Below are 18,442 nucleotides of genomic sequence, written 5' to 3'. Positions count from 1 at the left end.
TTAAACACATTCAAGTCTGTCTTTTACAACAAAATTAAAAAGGCCCTCCTGAACCTTCTCCCACTCTACCTAGGCCCCATCTAACTGCTGCCTTCTCTATCTTTTCTTTCTAACTCAACTTTTTGAGAGAATTCTCTACCTTTACTATCTTTGTTTCCCCACCTCTGTTACTCTGCTACTTCTCTGAAATTTTTAACAAGTCCATTAGTAACGTCCTGGCTGCTTAATAAACTAATTTTAGTTTATCTGATTTGACACTGTTGAGCATGCTGACTTTCTAGAAACATGGTCATGCTGTTATTTCCATATTCTCGTGGTTTTCTTTGCAATAATTATTTATTTGACTTTTTAGAAGAATGTGGACCTTCACTATCTTATAGGCTAGCTCTCTTTCTTTTTATTCATACCCAGTTCCTTCCACACAGACACAAAGTAGATCAGCAGTTATTTTCTGGATGAATGAACTCAGTTAAATTAGAACCTCCTCAATTCTATTTTCACTGTTTCTTTGAGTTTGTCCTATAGATATGTAAGGAAACAGCTCACGGTAGCCATGGTTAGCTAGATGTCTTTTCTTTTATCTAAGTTATTTTGTTACAGTTTATAAATATTAGAGTACTGTTTAAGATATATATACTTTGTTTCACAGTTATTTTTTTCTTTTAGACTGCAAATGAACACTGGACTCCATGCATATTAAATGAAGCAGAAAAAATTATATACAAGGTATTAGACTGGATTAAGAAATTCTTGTTATTTTTCTAGGTGCAAACACTTAATGTAGTTTTTTGAAACCTTGATGGAGCCCAATGTGCCATTGGAGTATGAGTTAAAATTGTAAGGTCTAGTTTTGGCTTTGCTACTTACTATGTGACCTTCTGTAATCACTTACCTTTTCTGAGGTTTAGGTTCTTCACCTAGCAAAAGAAATCAGATAAAACTAATATTTCCCAAATTGTATTTTATGGAGCATTAGGTAATTGAGATATTAGCTTTGTAGAAAAAATATTCTCTGGTCAAGATTACTGACTAAAGTACTAAGCCATACATAGTTAAACTGTGTGTTTCATTTTGTTTTAAACCACAGGACTTCACAATACTTTAAATATGCTAATAAACATTGTGAATTTTCAAGAGGGGTGTCTAGTATGTTGCTTTCCCCACCTTGCTGTTCTAGAATCCCCTCCCTTCACCCCTCCTTCTAAACAGTCATTCATATCCACTGGAGGAATCATGTCTTTCTTATTCAGCAAAACATGTACAAGTCTGTTAAAGAGTAAATTCTCAATTAATATTTGATAATTGAATGAATGAATCTCCGTGGAAATAGTGTTGCTGGAAACACAATTTACCAAATGCTAAGATTAATGAAGTCTATGAATAACATGTGTGTATTTTCCCCATTTTTGCTTTATTTTTTTCCTTTAAAAGTTCAAAATGGCAATTGGATAAGTCTAGGGTGAACATGAGAATAATCTTTTAATATTGATTCATAATTTTCATGTGTTAGTTGCTTGACCTCTTTCATTTTTCTTTTATAGCTTATACGACTTGATAGTCTTAGTGCCTACTGGAATGTAAACTGCAACATGTCTTACCAGGGATCAAAGGAACAGATCTTGGTAATTTCAGTTTATACCTGGAAGAGCTAACTCCACTCCCTAAATTTTTTTAACTTAAGAGGTCTTTAATGAGGACAGGGTATAGTCTTTTGTTTAAGTTGTATTTAACCAAATCAGAATTGTGAAACAGTTTTTGGAATCCACTCCTTTTTATGTATGTATGCATGTATTTATTTATTTATTTTTTCAAGATTTTATTTATTTATTTTGACACAGAGAGAGAGACAGCGAGAGAGGGAACACGAGCAAGGGGAGTGGGAGAGGGAGAAGCAGGCTTCCCGTGGAGCAGGGAGCCCGATGCGAGGCTCGATCCCAGGACCCTGGGATCATGACCTGAGCCGAAGGCAGATGCTTAACGACTGAGCCACCCAGGCGCCCCGCCACTCCTTTTTATTTAAAAAAAAAAATGTTCATATAAGAATGATTAAAGAGTATTGTAAAGAAAGAGGATACTTTTCAGATCTAAAGAATATATCCTTAGCAAATTTTCTTTTAAATTGAAGTATAGTTGACCTTAGCAAATGTTTTATGCATTTGTGATGATGATTTCCTCAACAGTGAAAGGTTAATTCAAAACTTCAGTGTGCTAAGTTAGTCTTAGTCATTTTTATTTAACTTAGAGGAAAAAGGAAGAAGAGTTGAATTTTCTGACCTTGAATTAATTCCAAGGTTCTTTCTCTTACTGCTCAGAAAGATATTGTAACAAATAATTTGCCTTTGTCTAGAAAGTGTTTGAGATCCCAATTCATGGATGTTTAGTTGTTTTTTATTTTTAAAGATTTACTTATGTATTTGAGAGAGGAGGGAAGAGAGCTCACACAAGTGAGTGGGGGGAGGGCCAGAGGGAGAGAGAATCCTGAAAGCAGACTTCCTGCTGAGCCCAGAGCCTGACCCCAAGATTCATCACCTGAGCCAAAATCAAGAGTTGGCCACTTAACCAACTGAGCCACCCAAGTGGCCGTTTTTGTTTTTGTTTTTGTTTTTAGTCAGAGGGGAACACAATGTATCATATTTTTAGATATTTTTAGAATTTTTAAAAATGATCTACTTCTATATTCTAAAGAAATACATCCATAAGTAATTCTCACTGTATTTTTCTTATGGACTACTAATTACAAAGAAGAGAATAAAGATATTGATTTAAGAACCATGTGTGTAGCTGAATATGTGTGCATGTTTTTCATTCTCATCTTCAAATTTTTGTTTAGGATCAGCTGAAAAGTGGAATTCTTACAAGTAACAATATACCTGCAAATCATCAATATAGTAAGTAGGGGTAAAAGTTTTATTTCATGTAATAGGAAGCATAGGATTAAATACTCTGTCTTAATATACTTTTTCTGGTAAAGTTACTTTGACAAATAGAAAGAATTTTATATTTTAGTTTTATAATGCAGCGTATTTGGCTTATAACAAATTGCTTAGGAATAGATTATGACACATACACCACTGGAGAATAAGAGAGAAGAGAGCAGGAGGACTGTAGTTTACTCCTAACAGCTAAACACCCTTGGCCTTCATGTTTCCTTCTTGTTATCTCCTTTGTTTTAGGAATTAGGTTTTCTTTTCTTTGTTTAATAACTAAATCTCTGAGATCTTGGTATCCACGTCAACCTTGCCACGTCACTATTACGGTGTTATGACAAAGCAACCACTCTAGAGATTTTTCCAAGTGGCTTTTCTAATTTTTGGCATCCTCACCTTTACTTATTTTTAAATAGACTGCTAACAAAGCAGACTATTTATTTATGCCATCTGTTTTCTTCATTTTAGTTTCATTCCAAAGAGGCTATTTTTTTTAATTTAGTATACCCCTTTATGTTTATCTTCAGCTTTCATGCCCATCTTCTTCCATATTCCATATTACTCTGGTTCACTGTTGTTTTCTTCATATTCTTTTATAGCTGACTGCCATTATATAAGAGTTGGCACTTTATGTTCATACATCTCTTTAGGGATGATGTTTTCAGATGAAAGTGTTTATTTTCATTTGTGAAAGAACTAGTTCAGAAAAATCTACAACTTCATTTATAAGTGGTATCCTCCACTTATAAAAACCTCTAAGTTAAAATTTTTATACAATCTTATGCAATTGTAAATAATATAAGATATCACAATTTATCTAATTTTAATGCTATTCACAGTGAAATTTATTATATTACTTTTCCCTGTCTGTCACCTTCCCTAATAACACCTTTTCATGCTAGTTCTTAACTTCAAGAATATTTTCTGACTTGATTCTAAGATTATATATGTAAAGATCATTTTGAAAATTGTGAAGTAGTAAGCATTTTTTTCTTGGTAATAAGAATTTAATTTGTGATTTTGTTCCTAAGTTCTGCCAGTGATTAAATAAGAGAGATTAATCAAATTTTGTTTCCTACCTTGTGTTAATATTTTTAATGAATAATAAAATCATTAAATGTAGTAAGGAAGAGAAGCCTAATTTTACACAGACTGAATAACTAAGAGTAGATTGTCTATTACTTTTGTACATTTTTACCTAGAGGCATAGGACTCCCAATTTCCTCCTTGGAGATTCCACTTTAACTTGCAATTGGTATTATGCAAATAAGTAGATGCTTGAATATTTTTTGGTAGTGATTTTTTACAGTTTTTGCACATTTTTGATTATTTTTCTATACTTTCAGAGTAACAGTGTTCTCATAATTATTTGCAGTTGTTCATATGTAAGGGCATATAAACATATCTTATGTCTTCCCATGTGATATAAGTTTTCCAGCCAATATCAGCTTCTGCAAAGCTCTACATGAATCCTTATGCGGAAACAGAGCTCAAAACACCCAAACTTGATTGGAACATAGAAGTACAGAATATTGCCATTGAATTGACCAAACCTCAGGTAAGATGCAGGTGGTAATTTCTAGCTTTGATTAGCTTTGAATCTCAGCTGCTTTTGTCCTTTGTGATTATTCCTTCTCCAGTGCTCTAGTGGTTCTTTTTATACTTCTATTTCTCTCTCTCTATATGTATATGTATATGTATATATTTTTTAAGAAAATAAATACCAAATTTAAGAAATAATTTCCTTCATTTTATCTGGTCTTTTCCTTATTGGTGGAGAATCTTACCAAATTATAGCAAATGACATTATTTCCATTTAATTCCCAATTGATGGAAGATTTTAATGTGTTTTTTTCTTCCTCAGATTTTAATAAAGACTTTTATATTAAATATTATCTGCTTAATTTTTAGACCAACTATGTTGGCAGCTTTTTTCCTTCACCATTTGTTTCTCATTTTGAGCCGAGAGTTTGGATAACAGACCTGGAGAACTGGAAGTAAAAGGAGGACAAGGGATTTAGCTAAATGAGCTTTTAGCTCAGTGCAGTTCAATAAAAATATATAGTAGTTCCCCTTCTCGATGGTTTCCTTTTCCTTGGTTTTGGTTACATGGGTCAACTGTGGTCTGGAAGCAAATGATCTTCCTTCTGATGTATGGTCAGAAGGTCATTAGTGGCCTAACACTATGTCACAGTGCCTACATCATTCACCTCACTTCATTTCACTGTTAGGCATTTTATCACAAGAAGAAGGGTGAGTGCAGTACAATAGGATATTTTGAGAGAGAAACACACCACATTCACATAACTTTTATTACAGTATATTGTTAGAATAGTTCTATTTTATTACTAGTTATTGTTGTTAATCTCTTACTGTGCCTAGTTTATAAGTTAAGCTTTATCATCAGTATATATGTATAGGAAAAACATATCATATGTAGGGTTCAGTACTATCCATGGTTTCAGGCATCCACTGGGGGTCTTAGAACATATTCCCTGCGGATAAGGGGGGACTACTATAATGCCGGTTGTATATGTAATTTGAAATTTTCTAGTAGCTACATTAGCAAAGTAAAAAGAAAAGATGAAATTAATTAATAAAATAACATTTTATGTAAGCTAACGTTCCCAAAATATTATCATTTCAGTATGTAATCAGTGTAAAAAAGTGTTAAGATCTTTTACCTCCTTTTCTTTTTCCTAAGTCTTTGAAACCTGGGGTATATTTTAAACTTAAAATACATTTAAGTTCAGACTACCCATATTTTAAGTGGTGAGTAGCCACATGGTAACCATTAGGTAGAAGTGCATTAAGAAAAACCAAAAGGAAGAAGCTAGATTTGCCCTTCTTTATCTTATCTACAGTCCTGTGTGTGTGTGTTTCCCTCAGTTTGAGCTATTTACCAGGTACATGCAGAGTTATACTGATGGTAAGATGGGCAATTAAATAGCTTTATCTTGCTTTAGTTATGTAATGATTTTCTGGAGGAGTTTGCAAATCAGCTCATAGATAGGCAATGTTGAAATGATGGTCCAGAGGAAACTATGTAGTTTTAGGAACAACCATGTTCCAGTCACTAGTTACAGATAGTGTATTTTGTTGTTTCTAAGATGTTCATTTATTGCACACTGTAACATATTTGAAAATAGGATGTATATTACTATTGATGGTATGACAGTTTATTTGGCAGCATTTTTTCTTTTTGTAGTAGAACTTAAAAATTATGTTACAACTTGTAATTGATGGTGTCTTAAGTTTGATGAAATATAATATTAACAGGCAACCATGATATTCATTGTTCACGGAAGTTAGAGTTTTACTAGACTGAAAATATAATAAAATTTGGTGTTTATCCATGTGTGCAAATAATAAATATAACTGTATTTTTGTTTTAATAGTACTTAAGCATGATTGACCTTTTGGAATCAGTGGATTATATGGTTAGAAATGCCCCTTACAGGAAATATAAGCCTAATTTACCACTTCATACCAATGGTCGAAGATGGTAAGTTAGAATCTTTTTTTTTAATGAGAAATATATAGTTAGGAACTCTCAGATTTAGGAGACCTTTAAAGCCATGTAATGAAGCTGCTTTTTTTCTTTTCTTTATAGACATGAGAGGGATATGTTTTGTATTAGGTCTTTGTTACTTTTTTATAAACACATTCTCTTGTGATCTTGCTTTTTCCCAAATTCTCAGCTTAGCATTAAGACTTTAATCATTTTTTGGTCTTAGTACCCTTTAGTCACCACATGGGCTCAATGTTACAACCATATTGGGTTAGTATTGATTTTGCATAACATGTCATTTTGTGTCTTTTTTATTTTGCTTTGACATACCCTCTTAACTGGAGTAATTTGCTCATTTTGTAATCTGTTTAAGTCAGAGAATTGTACTGGGGAATTGAAATGCTAATTACTGGGCTCTTACAGGAGAGCAGTTAATAAGAACAAGAAATGTAACAGTGTAGATCTAAAAAGTGAAAACCATTTTCCTGCTGCTTCTTAAACCTTTGTATTCAAATGTGCATTAACAAAATTTGATTTGCAGGTGGAAATATGCAATTGATTCTGTTCTTGAAGTTCATATAAGAAGGTATACACAGATGTGGTCATGGAGTAACATAAAAAAACACAGGCAGTTGCTCAAGTGTTATAAAAGTGCCTACAAAAGCAAACTAACCCTGACTAAAGTCCCAGAAGAAATACAGAAACAAATTCAGGTATATCTCATATATATTGGTGAAAACTATTCTTTGCTAAGTCATCCTTTAAATTTTCCTAAATTTAATTTGAATTAAAATATAATTTTAGAAAGAATAGAACTGATCTCTTTTTGAGATAATTTTATGGGAAAATACAGAGCATTTTTTTTTTCAGTTTTTTCTTTAAACAAATCTTTCCCTCCCATCCTAATATCAGATAAAAGTAGAATACTAATAACTATTTGGAGAAATGTGTCTGGTTTTTATAATAATATTTTAAAAATCAATATCAGAGCTATTCATATATATGTTTATTATTAGCTAGATATATTATTAGTTATTAGTTTTGTTAGTGGCTTTTTTTACGAGCTCAAAGTATTATATATAAAAAACAGCTCTTATTCCTCAAAATAGGAACCCCTTTTCAAATACAGAAAAATAACACACAATATGTAAGTTGCTTAATGTCATCTGGTCTTGATTATATAATCATTTCTGCCACAAATTCATAACGTAAAGAACTAATTGAATTCCTATTATTCTGAAATATATGAGAATCGCTAATATTATATATTAGAAAAAGCATCAAGTTTCTCAGCATCTCAGGTCTGATGTTCTCATGTATAAAATGGAAACAGTATCTGTTTTACAGAGTTGTGAGAATTGCATGAAATAGCAGATAGATTACCTCATACACAGGTCACCCAATACATGTTAAATTCTTACATATTTTTATATAAATTCCCCAAATCAGTTTCTACTTTAACTTGGTTGTTGATTTGTAGAATTTTGCATTTTTAAATTCTGTGTTTTATAATGGTGCCTTTAGTACAATGGTTATAAAATAGTATGAAAAAGAGTGAGTCAGTATGAACCATAAGGATAATACCTAAAACAAGCCCCCCTCCTAAATATTCTTGTTTCTATAATGGTGTCATTAAATTCTTATTTTTATATTGTATTTATTGAGGATTTGTTTTCTTAGAAAACTTATTTCCCTTATTGCAAAAACTAAAAGTATAAAAGCCAAGTGTACATTCAAATTTATACTTAATCCTTTCATTAGATCACAGTTACTGTTTGTTTATGGACTGGGTAAGCCTGGAAATTCTAGAATAAAATATTTTTTAATCTAATGCCATTTTTCTTGTTTACAAGTATCTCTTTGTTTTATAGGATTTGGAGAAGACTCTAGATGTTTTTAACATAATTTTAGCAAGGCAACAAGCACAAGTTGAGGTAATCATTTTTATGAGCTGATTTTAGGTTGATTTTCCATGCCTTCATTTAGTCTCAGGAGAAAAATTGGAACATTGGGGAAAAAAACCCACTAATATGGAAGGGAAAAATTTTTAAATTTTATAAAAAAATCTGAACCTCCCCCAAAAAAGAAAGTAAATAAAAGTTGTCTGTAATCGTAGCAACGTAGAATGCTGCGCTTAACATTTTGACATACGGTCTTCCAGTTTTTCTCCCATGCATATGTACCAACTGATACTTGCTTTTTATCCCCCATCCTTTCACTTTATCTTTGCTTTGTTTCCTTTTCCTTCTCTTCCTTCCTCTTTCCCTTCCTCCTCTCTCCCTCTCTCCCTCTCTCCCTTCTCTTCTTTTTTCCCATAATTGGAATCAGTTTGTATTTCATAATTTATGCGATTTATGCCACTTGGCATATCCTACCTTGTCCACATTGTTCCATGTCAATCCTATTATTCTGTAACATGACTTTTTTGGTAATTAAAAAAATCAGTTACAAGTGCAGTACAACTCACGATAGAAAAGTTAGGAAATAGAGATACACAAAGAAAGAAAATAGAAACACCTATTATCTCACACTAAAGATACCTACTGTTAATACTTTTTTGTATATTCTTTTAGTCTTTTTTATGTTCATAGATCTCCAAACACATGCTCATGTTTTTAAATGGGATTAAAGCACATACCTGTTCATTCATTTACTTAGTAAGTACTCATTGAGTGCCTATTTTACTAGCATCATGGTGAAGAGTGTGGGCTCTGGAATAAGCTTTGCCTACTTGTGTGATCTTGGGCTGGCTGTTTAACCTCTCTGTTCCTCAGTTTCCTCATTTGTATAATAGGATTGATTCATAGTACCAATATCATAGGGTTACTGTGAGGAGGGCATGATGATCCATGTAAGCCCTTAGACTATTGAGTACCTGGTACATAATAATTACTAAATAAGTGATTTACTTCATCATCATCATCATCATCATCATCATCATCATTTGCATTAGCAAACAGAAGTGAACAAACAGACAAAAATCCCTTATTTACATTCTAGTAGAAAGGATAAGAAAAACATAAATAAAAATAAAGTAGAAAGGAATATAGAGAAGGAATGTGTCACTGGTTAGGCACTGATGATGATGAGGATTGCAGTTTTAAATTGGGTGGTCAGGGAAAGCCTCACTAAGAAGGAAACATTTGAGCAAACACCTAAAGAAGGTGAGGGAGTCACCAGAAAACTATCTGAGGGAAAAATGTACCAGGCAGAAAGAATATAGCAAGTTGAAAGGTTTTGAGGTGGGGGCATATGTGGTTCATTCACAGAACTAACAGAGTGGTGAGAGAGAAGAGAGTGGTGGTTAATGAGGTCAGAGCAGTAACATAGTGGAGGAGTGGGAGGGGTGCTTGTGGGAGTTGGGGAGGATGCCAGATTGTAGGGTCTTATAAATAATTATGTGAATTTGGCTTTTACTCTGAATTTGGGGAGCCATTTTGAGAATGGAATGATATAATCCACTTAAGTTTTAAAATGCACTCTAGCTGCTCTTTTGAAAACAGACTCTAAGAGGGAGAACAAGGGTGAAAATAGGAAGATCAGTTAGGATGCTACTGAAATATTTGAGGTAGAGATAATGGTAGCTTGGCTGAGAGTAGTTGCAATGGAGGTGATGAGAAAGGGTCATATTCTGGATGTTTTTTGAACATGGAGCTAATATTTCCCAACTTATTAGATACAGGTTATAAGAGAGAGAAGTTGGAGATGACTTTAAAGATTTTGGCCTGTTGCAGTTGGAAAGATGCAATTTTCATGAAATGAGATGGGGAAGTCTGGATAGAACAAGCTTGGGTAAGATGGAGAGATCAGGAATCCAGTTTGGGACTTACTAAGTTTTAGCTATCTTTTAGACAATGATGTGGAGCTATGGAGTAGGCTGTTAGATACATGAATGTATGGTTTAGAAGAAAAATCTGTGCTAGATATATAAACTTGGGAGGGATCAGTACATAGATGGTATTTAAACCCATGACATTGAATGAGATCACCTAAGAAATTAGAGTAGCTAGAGAAGTGTTCCAAAGACCCAAAGTATTCTGTTAGAGGTCAGAGAGATGAGAACCAACAAAGGTGACCATGGAGGAGTTGCCAGAGGTGTAGTTAGGGAGCTCTGTGAATGTAATATCCTCAGTCAAGTGAAGAAAGAATTGCAAGCAAGAGGGAGTGATCAACTGTGACAGATACATGATTGGTCACCTGAGCTGGGGACTGGAAATTGGCTATTAGATTTACCAAAATATGGGGTGTTTCAGCCATTATTTTTTCAAATAATTTTTTTCTAAGTAGGCTCCATTTCCAGCATGGAGCCCAACACTGGTCTTGAACTCAGGACCCTGAGATCAAGACCTGAGCTGAAATCAAGAGTTGGACACTAAACTGACTGACAGGCACCCCTCTTCAAATAATTTTTGATCAAATTTCTTTCTTTTTTCTTTTTTGGACTCTGATTTTGTACCCCCCACCACACACACAGTTGACCCTTGAACAATGTAGGGATTAGGGACCCCCTGCATAGTAAAAAATCTGCATATAACTTTAGACTCCCCCAAAACTTAACCACTAACAGCCTACTGTTGACCAGAAGCCATACTTATAAATAGTTGATTAAAACATATTTTTATGTTATATGTATTATATACCATATTCTTATAATAAAGTAAGCTAGTGAAAAAATGTTATTAAAATCATAAGGAAGAGAAAATACATTGATAGTACTATACATATATTTATTGAAAAAAGTCCATGTGTAAGTGCACCTGTGTAATTCAAACCTGTGTTCAAATAATTTCTGGTCTAGATTTCTTTCTTCTTTCCTTCCTGGACTCCAATTTCATACACATACACACAAATGTGTACATCTATACATATATATGTACATATATACTTAAAACGTGAGACCTTTTGATATACCACAAGTTCCTGAGGCTTTGTTTCATTTTCTTCATCAGTCTTTTTACTCTCTGTTCTTTAAATTGGATAATATCTGTCGATATGCCTTCAAGTTTATACTTTTCTCTTCCATCTCCATTTTATTTTTGAGCCCATCCTAGTTTTTATTTCAGATAATGTTTTTCAGGTCAAAAACTCCTATCGAGTTCCTTTTTATAGTTTCTGTTTCTCTGCTGAAAATTCTAATCTTTTTAATAATTTCAAGTGTATTTCCCTTTCTATCATGTAACAAAGATAACATTGGTTTTCTGCTGGTTTCACCATATAGGTAATCTATTGACATCTGTTAACTGATTAATTGTCTTTTCCCTTAAAAATGGGCCACATACCCTTTTTTTTTTTTTTTTTTTTTTACTGCATGTCAAGTAAACTTGGATTATATCCTAGGCATTGTGAATATTATGTAGTCTCTGGGTCCTTCTTATCTTCTGGAAAATGTTGCTATTTTGTCTTAGCACACAACTTAGTGAGGCTCTGATCTTTAGTTATGTTTTGCATTCTGTGGATCATGGTTCAAATCTCAATTCCATGTTTTCTGCCTTTGGTATGTTGGTTTAGGTCCATTTTGCACATGAGTAGTATAGGAGTTTGTTGGAGACTTGTGCAGGTGGGTTCATATCTTCGTTCAGGTCTCTAACCTTTGCTACTTTCATTTAGGTTACTTTTCTACATGGGAAGCTTGTGTTAGACTGAAATTCATGCAGGTTCATACACAGAATTAAGAGATAACCCATTCTCTGACTCTTCTCCCTCTAGCATTTCCTTCATCCCCTCTGGTTTTCACAGACTCCATTTTTCTCATTCCTTGGCCAGACTGGAGTTTCTTTCGGGGGTTCAGCTGCTTGTGCCTCTGCAATGCTCCATGACTGAGGCCTGCCTCAGGGTACAGCCATGTGAAGTAGATTTCTCTAGCTGCATGATAAACTCAGTAGCTTAAAGCAATACACATTTATTATCTCAGAGTTTCTGTGGGTCAGAAGTCCAGGTATGGCTTACCTGAGTTCTCTGCTTAAGGTCTCAAAATATTGCCATCAAGATGTTGGCTGGGACTGTGGTTTCATCTGGAGTGTCACTGATGAAGGATCTACTGTTGTTGGCAGATTTTAGCTCCTTGTGCCTGTGGGATGGAGAACTTCAGTTTCTTGCTGGCTGTTGGCCGGAGGCTGTGCTTAGCTCTTAAATTTCATTTCATTTCCTTGCCAGATGGGCCTCCAGACATAGACAGCCCACAACATGGCAGCTTGTTTTTTCAAAGGGAGAGACTGCAGCAAGACAGCTGTTACAGTTTTCATGCACATAATCACATATATCTCGTCACCTTTGCCATATTCTGTTGGTTAGAAACAGGCCATAGGTCATGTCCACGCTAAAAGGAAGGAGACTGCTCAAGGGCAAGAATAGGAGGGAAAAGTTATGGGGTGTAGGAGAGTAGGGAGAACATGTAGGGGGGAGGGGAAACCATGGGAAACTCACTCTGGTGAAGGTCACTTCTCCAAGTTTTGACTCCTTTCCTGCATTTGCCTACTTTGCTTTTCAGAGTCTGTTGTAGATGGTTTTTTTTTTTTTTTAAAGATTTTATCTATTTATTTGTCAGAGAGAGAGAGAGAGCACAAGTAGGGGGAGCAGCAGGCTGAGGGAGAAGCCCCGCCGAGCAAGGAACCTGACGAGGGACTCGATCTTAGGACCGTTGGATCACGACCTGAGCCGAAGGCAGACGCTTAACCAACTGAGCCACCCAGGCACCCCTGTTGTAGATGATTTTTATATTTTCAGAATTTTTAGTCATCAGCATAAAGGATGGGCTGTAGAGGGCTTATGTCACCATGGAACTGAAAGTTCGTTGTTGGATTTAGCAATCAGGAAATCATTTTAAAAAGCAATGTTTTTTCTTTCTTTTTTTTTCCAATTCTTTTTTTTTTTTTAAGATTATTTATTTATTTATTTATTTCACAGAGAGAGCCAGAGCAGGAACACAAGCAGGGGGAGTGGGAGAGGGAGAAGCAGGCTTCCCGCCAAGCAGGGAGCCCGATGCGGGGCTCGATCCCAGGACCCTGGGATCATGACCTGAGCCGAAGGCAGAGGCTCAACCATCTGAGCCACCCAGGCGCCCCTAATAAACAATGTTTATAGAAGAATGTGGGTAGAAACTTGATAGGAATGAGAGAGAGTGGATGTAAGGGGAGAACAGGTAAATGGAGTGGTAACTGGTGGGGAATGTGGAGTCAAGAAAAGGTTTTATAACTTGCTTTTTATTTCTTTTAAAAATTTATTAGTGTTTCATTTTTATGCCAATAGAGTAATTTATCCAACATTTTAAATAGCTGAATGGTATTCCATTCTGTGCATATATCAGAATTTGCTTCCCTATTTCCCACTGGTTATATTTAATTATAAATGACACTGCAATGAATAACCTTGTCTACATGCTTTCTCAAACATCTCTTGTTTTTTTGTTTTTTTGTTTTTTTTTATTTGACAGAGAGAGACACAATGAGAGAGGAAACACAAGCAGGGGGATGGGGAAAGGGAGAAGCAGGCTTCCTGCTGAGCAGGGAGCCCGATGTGGGGCTCAATTCCAGGACCCTGGGATCATGACCTGAACGGAAGGCAGATGCTTAATGACTGAGCCACCCAGGTGCCCCACATCTCTTGTTTTCTTAAGGGCAGGTTCCTCAAGGTGCAGTTTTTGGGTCAGGGTGTATGAGTATTTTATTTTATTTTATTTTATTTATTTATTTATTTTAAAGATTTTATTAATTTATTTGACAGAGAGAGACACAGCGAGAAAGGGAACACAAGCAGGGGGAGTGGGAGAGGGAGAAGCAGGCTTCCCGCCCTGCAGGGAGCCTGATGTGGGGCTCGATCCCAGGATCCTGGGATCATGACCTGAGCCGAAGGCAGACACTCAACGACTGAGCCACCCAGGCGCCCCAGTGTATGAGTATTTTAGAAGCTATTAGCTACTGCTGGGACTTGTTCCTATGAATTAAAGGAATGATTTGCCAGAGGAACAGATCATTTCAATCCTTCCTAAATTAAGTTGCTTGACTTCCATTGGATGTTCTTTTTAAAAATTTTTTTTGAGAGAGAAAGAATACAAGTGGGGGACGGCGCGGGGGAGAGGCAGAGGGAGAGGGAGAGAGAGAGAGAATCTTAAGCAGGCTCCACACCCAGTGTGGAGCCCAACATGGGGCTCAGTCTCAGGACACTGAGATCATGACCTGAGCTGAAAGCAAGAGTTGGACACTTAACTGATGCCCCTAATTGGGTGTTCTTAATACCAGTTACCAGTTGCTTAAAAATTGACAAAAGAGGATTTATTATTGGATGCTATAGACAAAGGGATGGATATACATGAAGAAAAGATACTTAGATTTATCCAAGGCTGAAGTTTTTTTTTTTTTTTTGAAGTTTTTTTATTGTAAAGGAAAATCCACAGGGTCACAGAATTTAAAAGACAGGCAGGAATTGACTGGAGTTATTTGCCATATACTTTTAGCTGAACTAGGAAGGAAGTGAAGACAACAGAGATGGTATTAATGTGAAACGATTCTGTATCTCTCTTTATATTAGGTCATATATATTTTAAAATTTATTTTTGGTCTCATATAGATATATTTTACTTTGAAATAATTATAGATTCATAGGAAGTAAAGCAGAGATAACTCACAGAGGTCCTTTGTACCCTTCCCTCAGTTTCCCCTAATGGTTATATCTGACATAATATTAAAACCAAGGATTAGACGCTGGTACATTGTGTGTGTATAGTTGTAGATCAGCTCTCATTTTTAAATGTATTTTTTAAGTGATAATTGTCAACATATAGGAAAGTTTTTTTTCCAGTATTTTTTATTTTGTTGCTTTATTTTCTTCATAGTTATTCACACTGAAATTAGTATTTTTATTTGTGTGCTTTCTAATTAATTCACTTCTGTCTTTTCTCTTTATTAAGTCTTTTAAAATTTTTCAATTTATTTTAAAATCTCTCATTCACTTCTGTCTTTTCTCTTTATTAAGTCTTTTAAAATTTTTCAATTTATTTTAAAATCTCTCAAAGTCTGTGACATGCTGATCAAAGATTTATAAAGCTTTACAAAGATTTCAGTGCTAATAGCGGCTTTATCTTTTAAAACATTTTAAACAATTTTTATTTTATTTTATTATGTTATATTAGTTGCCATATAGTACATCATTAGTTTTTGATGTAGTGTTCCATGATTCATTGTTTGCATATAACACTTTTTAGGGATTTAAATAGAGATTTGGGAGGGGGAAAGTTGAATGTTGCATTGGTCACTACATTATCTTAATGTCTCTTATCAACATTATTTTTTAAATTCCTCAATGAGGGCGCCTGGGTGGCTCAGTTGGTTAAGCGACTGCCTTCGGCTCAGGTCATGATCCTGGAGTCCCTGGATCGAGTCCCGCATCGGGCTCCCTGCTCGGCGGGGAGTCTGCTTCTCCCTCTGACCCTCCCAACCCTCCCCCCTCTCGTGTGCTCTCTCTCTCAGCCTCTCTCTCTCAAATAAATAAATAAAATCTTTAAAAAAATAAATAAATAAATAAATAAATTCCTCAATGATTAACTTAATTTATTTTTCAAAGTAAAAATGTTTCCCTTAAAGTTTAAAAATATATGTTGTGTATTAGCAAAAAGTAAATTTTTTATGTGTGGTAAAAAGGATGGTAACAAAAAAATTTAGTGCTTGCTCTTTTAAAATCATCAGTTTAGGGGCACCCCCCCCCCCCCCCCCCCCGGCTCAGTTGGTTAAACGTTGGATCTTGATCTCAGGGTTGTGAGTTCAAGCCCCAGGCTGTGTGTGCTCCATGCTGGGGGTGGAGCCTACTTAAAAATTTTTTTAAAAAATTCTTTTAATTTTTAAAATGTTTAAAAAACCTCTTAACTAAACCTAGAATTCTCTTTTTAAAAGTAGGCTCCACACTCAGCGTGGATCACTGCCTGGGGCTTGAACTCACAACCCCGAGAGCAAGACCTGGGCTGATATCATATCAAGATCCAATGCTTAACCAACTGAGCTACCAGGGTGCCCCAACATTTTTTGTTTTAAGTAATCTCTATGCCCAATGTGGGGCTTAAACTCACGACCCTGACATCAAGAGTCACATGTTCTACCCATTGAGCCACCAGGCACCCCAGTTCAGTAAAAAAGATTTTTTTAAAAAATTTTTTTCTGGCTACAAATTTATTCAACACAAAACATCTCCAACTTTACTGAGGTGGCTGACCACATCCACGACCAAATCTGCCTCTACACTGGAACTCAGTTGCTGACCCAGCCCTGGCCTCATCTTTCTTGTCGGCACCAGGGGGCACAGCGCTTCGTCTGTAGGTGTCTCTGTCAGCTTCCACTCATGTGAGTCTTGCCGGTCGCTCTCCCTCCAGACCTTTGGGCCGTGGTTGGCCAGTCTCAGGGCGGCTGCGGCTCAGAGTGGCAGGCACAATCTCGGGGGGCAGATGGAGGTGATCATGGAGATACTGGATGCCCTCGTTGGTAAGGTACCAGTAGAAATGTCTCCAGGCAAACTGTTCCTTTACGTAGCCTCGTGATTTGAGAGACTGCATGGCCTTCATGACGTGAAGGTTGGGCACATTCTTGTCTGCCAGCTCAGGGTGTTTGGGCATGTGGACATCCTTCGTGGCCACCATCACTCCCTCCTTGAAAAGGAGTTCATAAATGGCAATTTGGTTCTTCTTGGGCATCAACATCTCAGCGGCTGCTACATCCGGGGCTGGGGCTCAGTTAAAAAGATTTTAATAAAATATCAAACACTGCACAGCTTTCTTGTATTTAGATTTATAGATAACTGTTCATAAATCCATCTGTTTATTAAGTCCAGTATGTAAGACAGGTTTAAGCTTGCAGGCTCTGGTTGCATTTTCCCTAAAAGAATTGTTGATAGACTCTTTAAAGCTTAAAAACCCAGATAATACACATTTAATTGGGTGCCTTTTCTGAAATAGCTCAGTTTCATCTACTCCCTGCTTGATGATCTCCACTGTTGTTGAGGAAACTCTTAGGTAGTTACCTTGTTGGTTCTGAATCCTGCTGCACATTAGGATCCATAGGGAATTTTTAAAAAAAATGATGCCTAGAGTCCACTTCTCAGGATTTGATTAATTGTATGTGGTGGGGCTTGGGCATTGCTGTTGTTTTTTGCTTTTGTTTTTGTTAAAGCTTCCTGATGATTCTTAAGTGCATTAAGGATTGAACACCACTGAGCTATGATATCCACAGTAGCTGATTTGTCATTCACTTTCAGTTTGCAAATTCAAACAGGGCCTGAACATATGCACTTATCTCTGGCTTGTGACAAATATACCACATTTTCCCCATGCTTATTCTTTACATTCTCAGGCACTACTCTAGTCTCCTGCTCAATTATCAATGGTGTAATAGTGCTTTTTCATCACTACTTTTATTTTTGAAAGGAAGAGCCCTTTTCATAGGTTGCATGATTTCTTTGTCCTAAAGATTCAGGGCGCCTGGGTGGCTCAGTCGGTTAAGCGACTGCCTTTGGCTCAGGTCATGATCCCGGAGTCCCGGGATCGAGTCCCGCATCGGGCTCCCTGCTCGGCGGGGAGTCTGCTTCGTCCTCTGACCCTATCCCCTCTCATGTGTTCTCTCTCTCTCTCATTCTCTCTCTCTCAAATAAATAAATAAAATCTTTAAAAAAAAAAAAAAAGATTCATACCTTGTGTTGAATTATGTAGCCCGTATCTAAATGATACATTTGAAATTTTTTGAAGCTACTTTCAGATTTTATTTTTTATTTTGTTTCTTATTTCAAGTGCCTCTTTGTAGACCTCAGAGAGTCGGGGACCTGGGCGGCGAAAGAACTGAGAAAAAGAGACGATAGTATAGCGAGGCACAGGGGACCCCGAGCAACAGCCCGAGGTGCTGAGGTTTATTTTCCATACTCTTACATACCTTCTACAGCAGGGGCGTAGTAAGGCACATTCCTCCATGTAAACAGGATTAGTCAAGCACGTAAGAATCTTTAAAGGAACAAAGAGGGGTGTGCCCAGTGTGCT

At 36.0% G+C, this 18,442-nt stretch overlaps 1 protein-coding gene and 1 pseudogene across 2 annotated transcripts in view; one reads left to right on the top strand and one right to left on the bottom strand.

Moving 5' to 3' along the window:
• VPS13C (vacuolar protein sorting 13 homolog C) overlaps positions 1 to 18,442 on the top strand; it is a 178,142-nt gene that overhangs the window by 30,984 nt on the left and 128,716 nt on the right. For both annotated transcript variants that reach the window (XM_034994053.1, XM_034994052.1), the window contains exons 8-14: positions 667 to 726; positions 1,542 to 1,622; positions 2,831 to 2,888; positions 4,358 to 4,485; positions 6,326 to 6,432; positions 6,980 to 7,151; positions 8,310 to 8,372. In XM_034994053.1, the coding sequence (XP_034849944.1) occupies positions 667 to 726; positions 1,542 to 1,622; positions 2,831 to 2,888; positions 4,358 to 4,485; positions 6,326 to 6,432; positions 6,980 to 7,151; positions 8,310 to 8,372 (669 nt within the window). The remainder of the gene's footprint in view (positions 1 to 666; positions 727 to 1,541; positions 1,623 to 2,830; positions 2,889 to 4,357; positions 4,486 to 6,325; positions 6,433 to 6,979; positions 7,152 to 8,309; positions 8,373 to 18,442) is intronic.
• On the bottom strand, positions 16,572 to 17,131 carry LOC118003221 (annotated as a pseudogene).

The sequence above is a fragment of the Mirounga leonina genome, unplaced genomic scaffold (genome assembly GCF_011800145.1).
Source record: "Mirounga leonina isolate KUSES-001 unplaced genomic scaffold, KU_Mleo_1.0 Mir_91, whole genome shotgun sequence".
NCBI classification, from domain to species: Eukaryota; Metazoa; Chordata; class Mammalia; order Carnivora; family Phocidae; genus Mirounga; species Mirounga leonina.
Note: the sequence above shows the minus strand (reverse complement) of the source record. Positions and strands in the feature narration are given on the sequence as shown.